Source organism: Acanthochromis polyacanthus, chromosome 22 (genome assembly GCF_021347895.1).
Source record: "Acanthochromis polyacanthus isolate Apoly-LR-REF ecotype Palm Island chromosome 22, KAUST_Apoly_ChrSc, whole genome shotgun sequence".
In the NCBI taxonomy this organism is placed as follows: Eukaryota; Metazoa; Chordata; class Actinopteri; family Pomacentridae; genus Acanthochromis; species Acanthochromis polyacanthus.
In genome coordinates this window covers 27,818,653-27,834,711 of record NC_067134.1, presented here as the reverse complement: position 1 = coordinate 27,834,711, position 16,059 = coordinate 27,818,653, and the positions used below count along the sequence as shown (strand labels likewise).

The window sequence follows — 16,059 nt, the reverse complement described above, 5'->3', positions numbered from 1 at the left end:
GTCATTTTGTGGCTTGTTTTTGTAATTTTTTGTCTTGTTTTTGTCATTTTGCATCTTGTTTCTGTTATTGTGTGTCTTGTTTTGTAATTTTATGTCTTGTTTTTGTCATTTTGTGTCTCATTTCTGTCATTTTATATTTGTTGTTTTGTGTCTTGTTTTTGTCATTTTGTGTCTTGCTTTTGTCCTTTTGCATCTTGTTTCTGTTATTGTGTATCTTGTTTCTGTTGTTTTGTCTCTTGCTTTTGTCCTTTTGTGTCTTGTTTTTGTCATTTTGTGTCTTGTTTCTGTTGTTTTGTCTCTTGTTTTTGTAATTTTATGTCTTGTTTTTGTTTTGTTTCTCGTTTGTTGTTTTGTTTTGTTTTGTAGTTTTGTGTCTTGTTTTTGTCTTTTGTGCTTCATTTCTGTCACGTTGTGCCTCGTTTTTGTCATTTTGCATCTTGTTTTTGTCTTTTTGTGTCTTGTTTTTGAAATTTTATGTCTTGTTTTTGTTGTTTTGTGTCTTGTTTTTGTCATTTTGTGTCTTGCTTTTGTCCTTTTGTGTCTTGTTTTTGTCATTTTGTGTCTTGTTTCTGTTTTGTCTCTTGTTTTTGTCTTTTTGTCTCTTGTTTTTGTAATTTTATGTCTTGTTTTTGTTTTGTTTCTCGTTTGTTGTTTTGTCTTGTTTTTGTAGTTTTGTCTTGTTTTTGTCATTTTGTGGCTTGTTTTTGTAATTTTTTGTCTTGTTTTTGTCATTTTGCATCTTGTTTCTGTTATTGTGTGTCTTGTTTTTGTAATTTTATGTCTTGTTTTTGTCATTTTGTGTCTCATTTCTGTCATTTTATATTTGTTGTTTTGTGTCTTGTTTTTGTCATTTTGTGTCTTGCTTTTGTCCTTTTGCATCTTGTTTCTGTTATTGTGTGTCTTGCTTTTGTCCTTTTGTGTCTTGTTTTTGTCATTTTGTGTCTTGTTTCTGTTGTTTTGTCTCTTGCTTTTTTCCTTTTGTGTCTTGTTTTTGTCATTTTGTGTCTTGCTTTTGTCCTTTTGTGTCTTGTTTTTGTCATTTTGTGTCTTGTTTCTGTTGTTTTGTCTCTTGTTTTTGTCTTTTTGTCTCTTGTTTTTGTAATTTTATGTCTTGTTTTTGTTTTGTTTCTCGTTTGTTGTTTTGTCTTGTTTTTGTAGTTTTGTATCTTGTTTCTGTTGTTTTGTCTCTTGTTTTTGTCTTTTTGTGTCTTGTTTTTGTTATTTTATGTTTTGTTTTTGTTGTTTTGTTTCTCGTTTTTGTTGTTTTGTGTCTTGTTTTTGTCATTTTGTGTCTTGTTTTTGTCTTTTGTGCTTCATTTCTGTCATGTTGTGCCTCGCTTTGGTCATTTTGCACCTTGATTCTGTTGTTTTGTGTCTTGCTTTTGTCCTTTTGTGTCTTGTTTTTGTCATTTTGTATCTTGTTTCTGTTGTTTTGTCTCTTGCTTTTGTCCTTTTGTATCTTGTTTCTGTTTTGTCTCTTGCTTTTGTCCTTTTGTGTCTTGTTTTTGTCATTTTGTGTCTTGCTTTTGTCCTTTTGTGTCTTGTTTTTGTCATTTTGTATCTTGTTTCTCTTGTTTTGTCTCTTGTTTTTGTCTTTTTGTGTCTTGTTTTTGTTATTTTATGTTTTGTTTTTGTTGTTTTGTTTCTCGTTTTTGTTGTTTTGTGTCTTGTTTTTGTCATTTTGTGTCTTGTTTTTGTCTTTTGTGCTTCATTTCTGTCATGTTGTGCCTCGCTTTGGTCATTTTGCACCTTGATTCTGTTGTTTTGTGTCTTGCTTTTGTCCTTTTGTGTCTTGTTTTTGTCATTTTGTATCTTGTTTCTGTTGTTTTGTCTCTTGCTTTTGTCCTTTTGTGTATTGTTTCTGTTTTGTCTCTTGCTTTTGTCCTTTTGTGTCTTGTTTTTGTCATTTTGTGTCTTGCTTTTGTCCTTTTGTGTCTTGTTTTTGTCATTTTGTATCTTGTTTCTCTTGTTTTGTCTCTTGTTTTTGCCATTTTGTGTCTTGTTTTTGCCATTTTGTGTCTTGTTTTTGTAATTTTATGTCTTGTTTTTGTCATTTTGCATCTTGTTTTTGTCATTTTGTGTCTCATTTCTGTCATTTTATTTTTTGTTTTTGTTGTTTTGTTTCTCGTTTTTGTTGTTTTGTTTCTCGTTTCTGTTGTTTTGTGTCTTGTTTTTGTCATTTTGTCTGATATCTGTCATTTTATGTCTTATTTTTGTCGTTTATGGGCAGAGCAAAGCTATGTCCTCTCTTCTATTTTCCATCTTTTCAACCTATTATCAGTCTTGATTGAACGTCTCTCTCTACCTCATATTATCAGGATCAGACTCATTCTTTGGACTGTTTTCCATCAGTGGTCAGCAGTAACAGCTAGCTAAACATGTAGCTTCTACTGCTGAGAAAAAGATCACATTAGCATAGATTAGAGTAGGGTTAGCAACAACACATAAAACATGGAATAAAAATGCTACCACTGATGTGTAAACTGAGCCAATCAATACCTATTATTGATCAATATGGAGCAGAGAAGGTTAACCTTTGAGAAAATTTGAAGCCCAAATGTCCTCTAATTGTGGAATGACCCAACTAGAGAGAGACTAAATGGATCTGATCAGTCCTGAAACTGAGTGAGAGCTACCTGAAGGCTTCATCTGCTGGAGCTCAGGTGACATCGGCGTCAGCTGTTCTGTTTTCCTGGTCACAGATAAGTGTGTGTCTGTGCTCAGGGTCATCTCGGCCATCGTCACCAGCGGCACGGCCCTCGGCAGAGCTTCCTCTTACACGCCGGACTACGCCAAGGCGAAGATATCGGCCGCACGTTTCTTCCAGCTGCTGGACCGCGTGCCTCAGATCAGCATCTACAGCGACAAGGGGGACAAATGGGTAAAGATGTGCGAACCAGAATCCTGCCACATCACACAGAATGTACAGAACAGGAGCGTCAAACTGAATGTAGTTCAGGTTCAGCATTCAGCCCAGTTTCATCAGCAGTGACCAGTAAAATGACAGCATCATAACCTAGAAATAACCAGCAATCTGGAACTGAATGATACAGTATTTAACTTTATGATCAAAATGACAAGTCAGAGAAAAAAAACAAACAAAAAACAAGACAAATTTCTGATTTTTTTGTGTGTTTGTAACTTTTTTCTCAAAGTTTTTTTCACTTTTTTGTTTTGTTTCGTGTCATTTGTCTCATTTTTTTGTCATTTGTGTCTCATTTTTGTAATATTTTACCTTGTTTTTGTGTTTTTCTTGTCTGACTTTTGTTGTTTGTCTCATGTTTTTGTCGTTTTCTTTCTCATTTTTGTCATTTTGTGTTTCCTTTGTGTCTTGCTTGTGTTTTTTGTCTTTTTTGCGTGATTTGTCTTCTGCTTTATTCGTTGTTTTGTGTGCCATTTTGTTCTTTTATGTTTTTTACGTCTCGCTTGTGTTGTTTGTCGATTTTTTTGTCATTGCGTTTCTCAATTTTGTCATTTTTTGTCTCATTTGTGCCCTTTTTTTGACCCTTTGTAGCTTTTTTTGTGCACTTTTTTGTCGTTTTGTATCTCATTTTTGTTGTTTTATGTCTTGTTTCCGTCATTTTGTTTCTTCTTTTGTGTCTTTTTTTGTCATTTTATGTCTCATTTATGTAATATTTTGTCTTGTTTTTGCTTTTTTAGTCTTTTCTTGTCTGAGGTTCAGGTTATTCACGGTGTTTTGTAAAAACAATAATTCCTTAAATGTGATTTTTTTTGCACTAAAAACAACAAAAGATATGGATTTGTGGTTATTTCTTGGTTATTATGCTGTGATTTTACAGGTCCGGCCCACTTGAGATCATGAGTGTGGAACCTGGACTAAACAAGTTTGACACTCCTGTGTTACATTGAAATCAAATAATGCCCTTTATGAACAGCAGGGGGCACCATTACACCCAGAGAACCTGTTCTAACCTTTGCGCTCATGTTTGTCCTCCCCCCCTCCTCTTTTTTTGCCGTGTTTTCAGGATAACTTCCAAGGCAACATTGAGTTCATTGACTGTAAGTTCACCTACCCCACCAGGCCAGACATCCAGGTGCTGAACGGGCTGAACGTGGCGGTGAAGCCCGGCCAGACGCTGGCCTTCGTGGGCAGCAGTGGATGTGGGAAGAGCACCAGTGTTCAGCTGCTGGAGAGGTTTTACGATCCGGACCACGGCAGAGTGGTGAGAACACACAGAGCACGCTGCATACGGACCGAATGCTGATTATTATGAATGGTTTCTGTTCTGGGCTGCACGGCGTGGATGTGAGGGGGCATAGTGGTGTATCTGTGTATGGTTGCTAATCTGTAACACAGGGTAAGACAACAAACGAGTCTCATTTGTGTTGTCTATTTTTTGTCATTTTGTTTCTTGCTTTTGTCATTTTTTGTCTCGTTTTTGCCTTTTTGTGTCATTTTTCGTGTCAGTTGTCCGTTTTTTTGTTGCTTTGTAACTTTTTTGTCAATTTTTTGTCTCTTTTTTGATTTGTTTCATGTCGTTTTCTCATTTTTTGTTGCTTAGTGTCTCGTTTTTGTCATTTTTTTTGTCTCATTTCTGTAATATTTTGTCCTGTTTTCAGTTCTTGACAGCTGTGACTTCAAGGCATTATGGAGGATGTTTTTGTTGTTGTTTAATTTGTCTGATTCACATAAAATGAATATACTGACCTTTAGTGGACTTGTATGTATGGTCTCTAAAAGAATAAAAAATAAAAAATAAAATAACTGTGGACATGGCAGGACCTGAAAAACATCAGCCAATCAAAGCGCTCGGACCGAGGCGTTTGGTTTGCTCCCTTTCCTGTCAATCAAAAATCTTCCGGCTCAGGCCTAGTTACGTAGATTACGTACGCCTTGGACTTACGTGTTTTCTGTATGTGGTGCTTTGGTATAGCTTCGTAGTTAGCTGGCGACTTGTTTTGCTCATCTTTTTTTACATAATGGCAGATAAAGATCCAGGGGGACCCAGCCGTAAAAGAAAACTTCATGAGTGCTACGCAAGTTTCTGGAGGGGGACGTTTCTTCGTAAATGTTAAGAGGGGGGAGGTTAGAGGGGGGTGAGGGAGAGGTTGTATGTCCGCATGCTACGTTCAAAGTCGTAGGAAATTAAATCTCCTCTAATGCCTTTAATGTTGTGTTCCTTTGTAGACACTCTAATCTAATGTGGAAATGATAAACTGAGGCAGAATGTTGATGAAATTTCACTTATTTTTGTGAAGAAATTTCAGGTTGTTTATAAAAAGATAATTCCTTAAATGTGAACATTTTCAAAACGGCCCATTTTGCACTAAAGCAAAGGAAAAATGTGGAGTTGTGGTTATTTATAGGTTGTTACGTTATGATTTTGGTGGTCACTGGAGATCAAACTGGGCTGAACGTTGAACCTGAAATAAATGAGTTTTACTTCCCTGTTTACAGCGTTACAGCTGCATCGACATACTGTAAAGTTTAGAAAAATTTAACCAGGCAAGGAGGGATATTTTCTCCAGGAAAATGTTCAACTGAGAGTTGTGGCATTCTGCCAGCCAACATTAGACTGTCACAGCAGATGCCGACCTTTTTTAAAATGTCAGACGTCTCATTTTGAGATGAAAAAGTCTTATGTATCGACTGCTTTTAACTTCTACTCTCATGAGGCTCATTTATACCTTGAGCATCGCTGTGAAAGTGAAATGTGTAATTCGTCACAGTCAGAGAATAATTGCTGGACGTTGGGTGTATGTGGTGATGGAGGTATTTCATGTCACTTCAATTCATCTACCACTCAGACATTTCTGCTGACGCTGTGCTGTATTTTAAAAAAAAAAACAGGCACTCTACTCAGGATGGAGGTTTGCCTTTGTGCCAGTAAGGGATCCCTGCCAGGATTCAAATGGCCTTAATTGAGTTGGAAGTGGTTTGGAAACACATCGTCCTGATTCCCTGTCTGAGCTTTAAAAAGGACAGAATCACCTCTACACAGTTCAGAGAGAAATTACAGCAGAGATAGTCGTATGATAGCTCATTAGGTGGATTGTATTTCCAGTCTTTGATTATTAAACTGCTTTCTACTAATGGAGAAATCAATTGCTTCCTGCAGCTGATTGACGGCCACGACTCGACACGCGTCAATGTGTCCTTCCTGCGCTCCAAGATCGGCATCGTGTCGCAGGAGCCAATCCTGTTTGACTGCAGCATCGCAGAGAACATCAAGTACGGCGACAACTCGCGGGAAATCAGCATGAATGAGGTCATCTCTGCCGCCAAGAAGGCCCAGCTCCACGACTTTGTCATGTCTCTCCCCGAGGTACTGTGGACGTTTTATGTGTGACGTTTGAGCCTCGAAAGCAAAAGCGGAGCGGCTGAGGTTAAGGTGAAGCTTAGTTAGCTGGCGACAGGCGGTCGGTCAGCAAAACAAACAAAAAGGAAAAAAGGGAAGCAGGGAAAGACAGTCAGAGACCGTCAAAAGAAGCAGGAGATGATCTGGCAGCTGGGATGAAGGACAGGTGTGGCTCGATGTGGAAATGAGGAGCAGGTGTGTCCATGTCCTCACCTTTAGGTCTGATCTCTAAACACTGCATGTGCAGCCAGTGTGAGTTCATGAAGGCGTAAAGAGAAAACCATTCCAAAGAAAGCCGTCATCGCCGTCGCTCCGCGTTTGTGTCACTGCATTGTGACATTTGCGATGCTTAGACACCAAAAGTCACGAAAAATCATGAAGATTTTTGAATTCTATATGGACAGTGACTGAAAATACAAACTACTTAAAGCACCACCACAGCGAGCAGCTCGTTTACTCCGTTTATCTTGGCAGAACAACCACATTTATGTCACCATTTCTTCTATAAAAGCCTCCAGATATGCAAACTCACTGAAGAGGTGCATCATGACATAGAAAAGTCTGCTTCAGAGCCTTCCTGGTTTTACAGTTTGACAGCCCTGAGCCCTCATACATCTAGTGGGAACAGACGTCCGAGCCAGGGAGTGCTGAGATTGGATTGGGCCTGCGAGTCCTCCTACCTGCCAATAAACTTTCCTGACTAGTTTCCTCTTTGGACCTAATCACAAAGCTGCTCTGAAGAATTACTGCTGAGGAGGAGCTGACCCTGCTGCTGAAAGTCCACAAAAATATGGACTTTTACAAAGGTTTATGGGCAATATTTACACTCTAGATGTGTAACATATAAAGGAGGTAGCCTTGTAATCACATGCATAAACTCACTGTAGCGATAGTCAGCCACTCTGACACATTCACTGCTCTTCTGTTTTCGCCACTTCTAGACCTATTTTCATCACTTTTGTTCACCTAAAAGTTTAGTGAATTACATAGTCCTGCCTGAACGTCTTGCTCATTTAGCCCAGCTCACTATTTGTTAAAAAAAGTTCTTGAATTTCACATCCCAAGTCTCAATAGAATCGTTAGGATTGGCGCAGATAAATTCTCCTGTCTGGTAATACTCCACAACAAAACGACAATGACAAAAACAAGACACAAAACGACAAAAACAAGACACAAAACGACAAAGACCAGACAGAAAAAGACCAAAATAAGACACAAAATTACAAAATGAGAAACAATACGACAAAACAAGACACAAAATGACAAAAACAAGACACAAAACGACAAAGACAGGACAGAAAACGACAAAAATAAGACAAAATTACAGAAACGAGACACAAAATGACAAAAATCAGAAACAATACAACAAAACAAGACACAAAATGACAAAAGCAAGACAACGACAAAAACAAGACAAAGCGACAAAAACAGGACACAAAACGACAAAAATGATAAGGAATACGACAAAACAAGATGCAAAATGACAAAAGACACAAAGTGACAAAAACAAGACAAAACAAACACAAGACAAAATGACAAAAATAAGACAAAACGACAAAAACAAGACACAGAACGACAAAAACAAAACACAAAGCAACAAAATAAGACACAAAAGACAAAAACAAGACACAAAATGACAAAAATGAGAATCAATACGACAAAACAAGACACAAAACGACAAAAACAAGAGAAAACGACAAAACAAGACACAAAACGAGAAAGACCGGACAGAAAATGACAAAAATAAGACACAAAATTACAGAAACGAGACACAAAACGACAAAAACAACATAAAACGACAAAACACACAAAGCGACAAAATAAGACACAAAAGGCAAAAACGAGACACAAAACAACAAAAACAAGACAAAAAACGACAGAAACGAGACACAAAATGACAAAAACAAAACAAACAAGACCCAAAATGACAAAAAGAAGACCCAAAACAACAAAAACGAGACACAAAATGACAAAACAAAACAAACACAAGACACAAAATGACAAAAACAAGACACAAAACAACAAAAACAAGACACAAAACGACAAAAACGAGACACAAAATGACAAAAACAACAAAAACGAGACACAAAACGACAAAAACAACAAAAACAAGACACAAAACGACAAAAACAAGACACAAAACGACAAAAACGAGACACAAAATGACAAAAACAACAAAAACAAGGCACAAAACGACAAAAACAACAAAAACAAGACACAAAACGACAAAAACAAGACACAAAACAACAAAAACAAGACACAAAACAACAAAAACGAGACACAAAATGACAAAAACAACAAAAACAAGACAAAACGACAAAAACAACAAAAACAAGACACAAAACGACAAAAACAAGACACAAATCAACAAAAACGAGACACAAAATGACATAAAAGACACAAAACAACAAAAACGAGACACAAAATGACAAAAACAAAACAAACACAAGACACAAAATGACAAAATCAAGACACAGAATGCAGCGCTCGATTTAGACGGTCGCCAGGTCGCCATTTGCGACTAAAAAATGATTTTGGCAACCAAAAATGACAAAAACCACGCTGGTTAGGGGCCCAAATATTTTGATTTGGGCTACTGACCTCCAAATCCAAGTTTCAGGGATGGCAATTTTCCACGAATCCGCGGATTTCCACCGATTTAATTTCAAATTTGAACACTTTATTGTCGCTGATTTTAACGTCGTTAACATCCGCGGGAGTCCACGAGACTCCGTCGGATCCAGAACCAGAACAGAATGTGGTGGCGGCATCCGGAGGACAGCACCAACTGAGCCTGAGCACCGCGAACGGAAAGCACCAAGCCACCGGAGCTGTCATTTTTAACTCGGCGGGTCCGCCGGCTGCTCTCCCCGGCTGGCTAGCTATCCCCCGCTAGCTGCTCGGCTAACACCTGCCGCTCCTCGCCGCTCATCTGCCCGGGACAAACCGCACCTGTTCTGGCTGTCAACCTCCCAGTCGCCCGCTAGGAGCTCCGGACAATGCGCTGCTCATTCGTGGGTGACTTTTCACGGCCGTGGGGGGTTTTAAGGCACACTTTGCCCAGCGACCAGTGATAACTCGGCGGCTCCAGCTAACAAGTTGACGTGGAGGAGGAACTGGATTTTTTTTCTCCACCCCCCCCCCCCCCCCTCCAAAAAAAAAAGTAGGATTAATTTTTTTGGCCACTAAAAGTTGATTTTGGCTCCTAAAAATGTCTACATTGACGTATGTTGGTGGCCCAAAAAATGTCATTTGGGCGACCGGACCTCTCGGCCTTAAATCGAGCGCTGAGAATGACAAAAACAAGGCACAAAGCGACAAAATAAGACACAAAAGACAAAAATGAGACACAAATCAACTATAACATCATCAACAGGGTTGTTGTCAGACCCACGTTCCAGCCTCCATAGTCTCCTCCAAGCTACTGACTGAGCATCACAAAAATGAAGCTAACTGATGCTACAAAGCAGAGGCTATAAAAAGACATCAAAGTGCTTCCGGCTTCAGTTTCCACTGTATGAAATGTCATTAAGAAAAGGCAGGGAAGTGTGGGAGTCAAGAAAAGATGGGAAGGAGAAGCAAATGCACGTGACTTCAAAGGCGCTGACAGAGGAGTGATGGAGCGTCATTAGACATTAGACAGAAGACATTACCTCCACCTCATCACATCAGTCAGCATCTCAAGTCTGCAAACAAGTTCTGAGGACAGCTGAAGTTCCCACTGAGCTCTCTGGCCTTAATCACTGTAGAATATTTGGAGAATAAGGTCAGTTCATGCTTTCTGTATCAGTGTGGCAGCAGGGAGTCGTACATCTACTGAAGTCCGCAGGGGTTTGTCCACACTCCAACTTAAAAACAACTCTGTGAGACTGAGATTCTCAATCATCCACACCTTTGTAGCTCACCTTTAAGAGAGTTGTATTTGAAGTGGTGTCCATGTATCTATCTATCTTGTTTTTGTCCTTTTGTCTCTCGTTTTTGTCATTTTGTATTCTTGTTTTTGTCATTTTGTCTCTCGTTTTTGTCATTTTGTATCTCGTTTTAGTAATGTCTCGTTTTGTCTCTCGCTTTTGTCGTTGTGTTCTTGTTTTTGTCGTTATTTGTCTGGTTTTTGTCGTTTTGTGTCTTGTTTTTGTCATTTTGTGTGTTACTGTCGTCATTGTATGTCTTTTTTTTTGTCATTTCGTGTCTTGTTTTAGTCATGTCTTGTTTTTGTTGTTTTGTCTGTCATTTTGTGTCTCATTTCTGTCATTTTGTGTCCTGCCAGATAGCTTGCTCGATAGATAGCTTTCTAGATAGCTTGCTAGATATATAGATAGCTAAATAGATAGCCAGATAGCTTGCTCGATAGTTTGCTCGATAGATCGATAGCTTGCTAGGTAGCTTGCTAGACAGATAGATCAATAGATAGCTTGCTAGATAGAGAAATAGCTAGACAGGTTGCCAGATAGATAGCTTTCTCGATAGCTTGCTAGATATATAGATAGCTAAATAGATAGCTAGATAGCTTGCTCGATAGCTAGATAGCTTGCTCAACTGATAGCTTGCTCGATAGATAGCTTGCTCAATAAACTGATAGCTTGTTAGGTAGCTTGCTAGACATATAGATCAATAGATAGCTTGCTAGATAGAAAAATAGCTAGACAGCTTGCTAGATAGACAGCTAGATAGCTAGATAGCTAGATAGATAGATGCAGGTTAGTAGCCAGATTAACATGAAGGTTAATATAAACTCTCAAAACCGTTTGTGTGGTCTGCTGACTACATGAACAAATCATTTCCACACAGCTACAGATCTCGTTCTTTCTCCCTTCCTCAGAAATACGACACCAACGTGGGCGCTCAGGGCTCTCAGTTGTCTCGTGGCCAGAAGCAGCGCATCGCCATCGCCAGGGCGATCATACGTGACCCCAAGATTCTGCTCCTGGACGAGGCCACCTCCGCCCTGGACACGGAGAGCGAGAAGGTACGCTCCAGTAAATTCCTCGCCTGCTGATGCTAAACGCTTCACATCACAGCTGCTTGATATTCTCTGGGTGCAGAGAGCAAGGAGAGCAGGCAGTTAATTATTATTATCATTAACATCATTATCATTCATCATCTCTATTATTATCAGCAGCGGCTCACAGTTCATAGCAACCCTCCAGTAGAGCCTCTTTAGGATGAATGTGCTCTGTGGGCCGAGGCAGTAGCTTTTCCAGCTCAAATGTCTGAACCACGCTGAGGAGCAACTGGAACATTCTAATGATAGTAATCAAGGCGTGATTGTGAAATTGCTATAATTGGGAGTTTGTGGGTCTGTTGTGTGGGAGAACTGATGATGGTTCCTGCCTGTGGTGTGTTTGTGAGTCTGTGATTAATGTGTGTTGTTTGACAGACGGTGCAAGAAGCCTTCGACAAAAACAAGACACAAGATGACAAAAAAAGACACAAATGACAAAAACAAGACACAAAATGACAGAAACAAGACACTAAATGACAAAAATAAGACACACAACAAAAACAAGACACAAAACAACAAAAAATATACAAAAGACAGACACAAAATGACAAAAACAAGACATAAAACAACAAAAACAAGACACGAAATGACAAATACAAGACACAAAAGACCAAAACAGATACAAAAGACACACACAGAACAACAAAAACAAGACACAAAATTACAAAAAAGACAATACGACAAAAACAAGACACAAGATGACAAAAAAAAAAACACAAATGACAAAAACAAGACACTAAATGACAAAAATAAGACACACAACAAAAACAAGACACAAAACAACAAAAAAGATACAAAAGACAGACACAAAATGACAAAAACAAGACACAAAACAACAAAAACAAGACACGAAATGACAAAAACAAGACACAAAAGACCAAAACAGATACAAAAGACACACACAGAACAACAAAAACAAGACACAAAATTACAAAAAAGACAATATGACAAAAACAAGACACAAAATGACAAAAATTAAACACAAAACGACAAAAGCAAGACACAAAATGACAAAAAGAAGACACAAAACAACCAAAATAAGACAAAAAACAAAACCAAGACACAAAACGACAGAAATGACACAAAACAACAAAAGCAATGATAGTAACGACAGCAATCAACGCGTGATTGTGAAATTGTTGTATTTGTTAGCTTGTGTGCCTGTTGTAGTGTGGGAGCACTGATGATGATTCCTGCCTGTGGTGTGTTTGTGAGTCTGTGATTAATGTGTGTTGTTTGACAGACGGTGCAGGAAGCCTTAGACAAAGCCAGAGAGGGCCGGACCTGCATCGTCATCGCCCATCGCCTCTCCACCATCCAGAACTCCGACATCATCGCCGTCATGTCCAGAGGTTTGCTGATCGAGAAGGGAACTCACGACCAGCTGATGGCCCTGAACGGAGCCTACTACAAGCTGGTCACCACCGGAGCACCCATCAGCTAACCGCTCAGGGGAACCAGAGCCAGGTGCTCCTGGCAGTGCTGCTACGATACACAAAGAGAGGCCAGAACTGGAAGGATGCCATACTTTAAATTACAAACAGGAAGGAAGTGCACCTGCTCTCTCTAACAGTATTTATTCTGGTGAGGAGATCCTGCCATTAAGAGGGGGATTTGGTGATTCACAAACCCTGTTTTGGGGTATTTTAAGACAGCTAATCAATGTCTTTTATAATGTCGTTTTTTTCCCTCTCTTGGGCACCAAGTCTGTCCTAATATCCACATCTACGCTCTCAGTCGGTAGCTTTTCTTAATCAACGTCTGAAAAAGGCCACAATTTAGCGCAATCTAAAGCGCGGCATGATTCCAGTTTCTAGTGGAAATGTGCTTCAAAAGGCGTTCTTCCACTCGTAGCTACTTGGCTTGACTCGGCTTGATTCGATTGAGGTCGTTTTCCTTTACAGTTGAGTACCACCTCATCGTGGGTGGAGTCACAAAACTCTCACCGTCCTCAGACATGGTCTCGATTCTACTCTCCCTCCCATTGCTCACCGGTCAGTGCCTATAAATGGCGTCCATTTGGTTAAACCACTTCCAACACCTCCGGTTTGACCCACTCCGGCCGTTGTGGTCCTTGATGGACCGACACTGCTTCATTGTCCTGCTGTATCCGTGGGCGTCCATCTGCTCGGAGACCTCCTGATAAACTTTCTCGTTGCACCGTCCAGCTCCCTCTGGATTCTTTGGTCAAAGACTGAAAAGTCTTGACCTCTTCATTCGCCCATCGTACAGGTCTGGTGTGTCGTCACCCTCTGTCCAATCAGTGGCCTGCGCTCTGTAGACATCACATTATCGACTGCACTCAGCTCGCTTGGAACCCCAGCTGAGTAGGAACTAAAATAGTACCTGGTACCATGAAAAACCTCACAGATGGAGCAGAGTCGAGCCAAGTAGGTACCAGTGGAAAAGGGCCATAAGTCAGATTTACGACCAACCAGTGGTGGAAAGAACAAAAAACATTTACCATTTGGTACTGTTCTGAGGTACTTTACCTAAGTATTACTATTTGAAGTTACTTTATACTTTACTTAAGGCTGTAGTTACTTTACTTTACAAATCATTACATCATATCTGGTAAATGATCCAACAGTAGGTTAAATGAGTAATTACAACCGTGAAATATCCTCATTATACATAAAAAAAACATTTGTAATAATGATCCAACAATGTAATGTAGAGTAATGTAGGGTATTTTTATGCCATGGAAAATACTTTTACTATATTTTTCTACTAATACTTTTGTACTTCAGGACTCTCACTTGTAATCTAGGAACAAGTATGCGTTGTAAAACTGAAAGTAGACCAAAATGTTTTGTATTTGCACGTATTGTACGACATATATGCCAGTATTGGCTGTTATAAACCAAGAGATGTATTGGTCAGGCTGTGGACAGAATCCATCCTCAGTATTATCTGTACTCTGTGTCTTCTATGTGCAGTAAATGCTGCTACATGTCGATAATTTAATTATTTTGTCAGCAGTCGTTCTCAAGCTACTGCTGACAGCCAAACGTATTTCATTCTTTAAAACATTTAATTATGTCGCAGCGTAATTGAATCACATATTCTCAGGTATACGATAAAAACCTGAGATGGAAATGAGATAAATATCATGTTTTCAATTTGCCGGTATGGGAGTTTTTATACAGTCCTGTCAGTTATATACTGTATCTGCTGTTCTTTACTGAAATGTTTGTGTTCATGCGTTTTGATGAGTGTTTGTGCGTTTTCAAAGGTCCAGCTCGGCCCTGCAGGGATTTCCAGTAAAGCTAATTAAAGCTGTACTCTGTGTGGAGTGATTCTGGGGATTACACGAGACCTTCAGCGGACATTTTGGCTCGTCATAGCAGGAAAAGCACGCTTAATTAAAAACATTTAGGACAGCTGGCTCCTTATGGAGGTGAGCCAGTATCAGGGTCCTTACATGGAGCTGGTTTACTGTCACGGCTCGCTGGGACGCCCCATGGAAGTGAGCCATCGTTAATGGAATTTAACTCATGTTTTTTTAATCCTATATAAAATTAAAATCTGCCTCAGTGTGAATACGTCCTTACAGAAGCCGTCCAACACTATTAGTTACATAATTGGACTGGAGTGTTAAAATAGAAAAAAAAACATTTATTTCTTCCTTTACCTTGTTTTCCTCTTCTTTTTTTTTTACTGCAGCTGTGAGAGTGAATCTTGGCTAGCTGCTTTACTTCAAGGCATTATGGAGGATGTTTTTTTTGTTTAATTTGTCTGATTCACATAAAATGAATATACTGACCTTTAGTGGACTTGTATGTATGGTCTCTAAAAAAAAAAAAAAAAAAAAAAATAACTGTGGACATGGCAGGACCTGAAAAACATCAGCCAATCAACGCACTCGGACCGAGGCGTTTGGTTTGCTCCCTTTCCTGTCAATCAAAAATCTTCCAGCTCAGGCCTAGTTACGTAGATTACGTACGCCTTGGACTTACGTGTTTTCTGTATGTGTTGCTTTGGTATAGCTTCGTAGTTAGCTGGCGACTTGTTTTGCTCATCTTTTTTGACATAATGGCAGATAAAGATCCAGGGGGACCCAGCCGTAAAAGACAACTTCACGAGTGCTACGCAAGTTTCTGGAGGGGGGCGTTTCTTCGTAAATGTTAAGAGGGGGGAGGTTAGAGGGGGGTGAGGGAGAGATTGTATGTGCGCATGCTACGTTCAAAGTCGTAGGAAATTAAATCTCCTCTAATGCCTTTTAATATAATGTTAACAAAACATATGGAGCACCAGCTCTGTCAGCTAGCTTATTGCTAATACATACAGACTGTCCCTAAAGTCTGGACAGCTTCTGGCCGTCAGTCAGTTGTTCCAGGCTGATGTGGTTGTAATGAAGACAGAAGTGTTGTCAGCGTTCTCAGTTCCAGCATCAATGCATTAAAAACCTGCCGCTCTGAAACACTTTCACAGAGACACATGTTGGAATAAAGCTCAGCAGGTTGCTGCTCTGTGAAGATAATACCGGGTGGCAGCATTTCAGGTTTAGCTGTTTATAGCAGAAAGTTGCTGCAGGACTGAGCTTCTACTTCTACATAAACTACGCCAGAGACGTCCGATTTACAGCCAACCAGTGGTGGAAAGTAACAAAAAATATTTACCAGTCAGTACTGTTCTGGGGTACTTACCTAGGTATTGATTTTCAAGTCATTCTGGACAAGTTTTGAGTCATTTTGGACAATTTTCTTGTCAATTTCAACAAGTTTTATGTCAACT

General features: G+C 39.4%; 1 protein-coding gene across 1 annotated transcript in view; it reads left to right on the top strand.

Annotated features, from left to right (window-relative positions):
* Window positions 1-14,606, top strand: part of LOC110961683 (bile salt export pump-like) — a 33,268-nt gene extending 18,662 nt beyond the window's left edge. Inside the window, exons 25-29 of the mRNA XM_051943288.1 lie at window positions 2,725-2,881; window positions 3,987-4,184; window positions 6,081-6,287; window positions 11,140-11,286; window positions 12,566-14,606. Of these exons, the coding sequence (XP_051799248.1) occupies window positions 2,725-2,881; window positions 3,987-4,184; window positions 6,081-6,287; window positions 11,140-11,286; window positions 12,566-12,766 (910 nt within the window). The 3' untranslated portion in view covers window positions 12,767-14,606. The remainder of the gene's footprint in view (window positions 1-2,724; window positions 2,882-3,986; window positions 4,185-6,080; window positions 6,288-11,139; window positions 11,287-12,565) is intronic.
* Window positions 14,607-16,059: the final 1,453 nt, after the last annotated feature.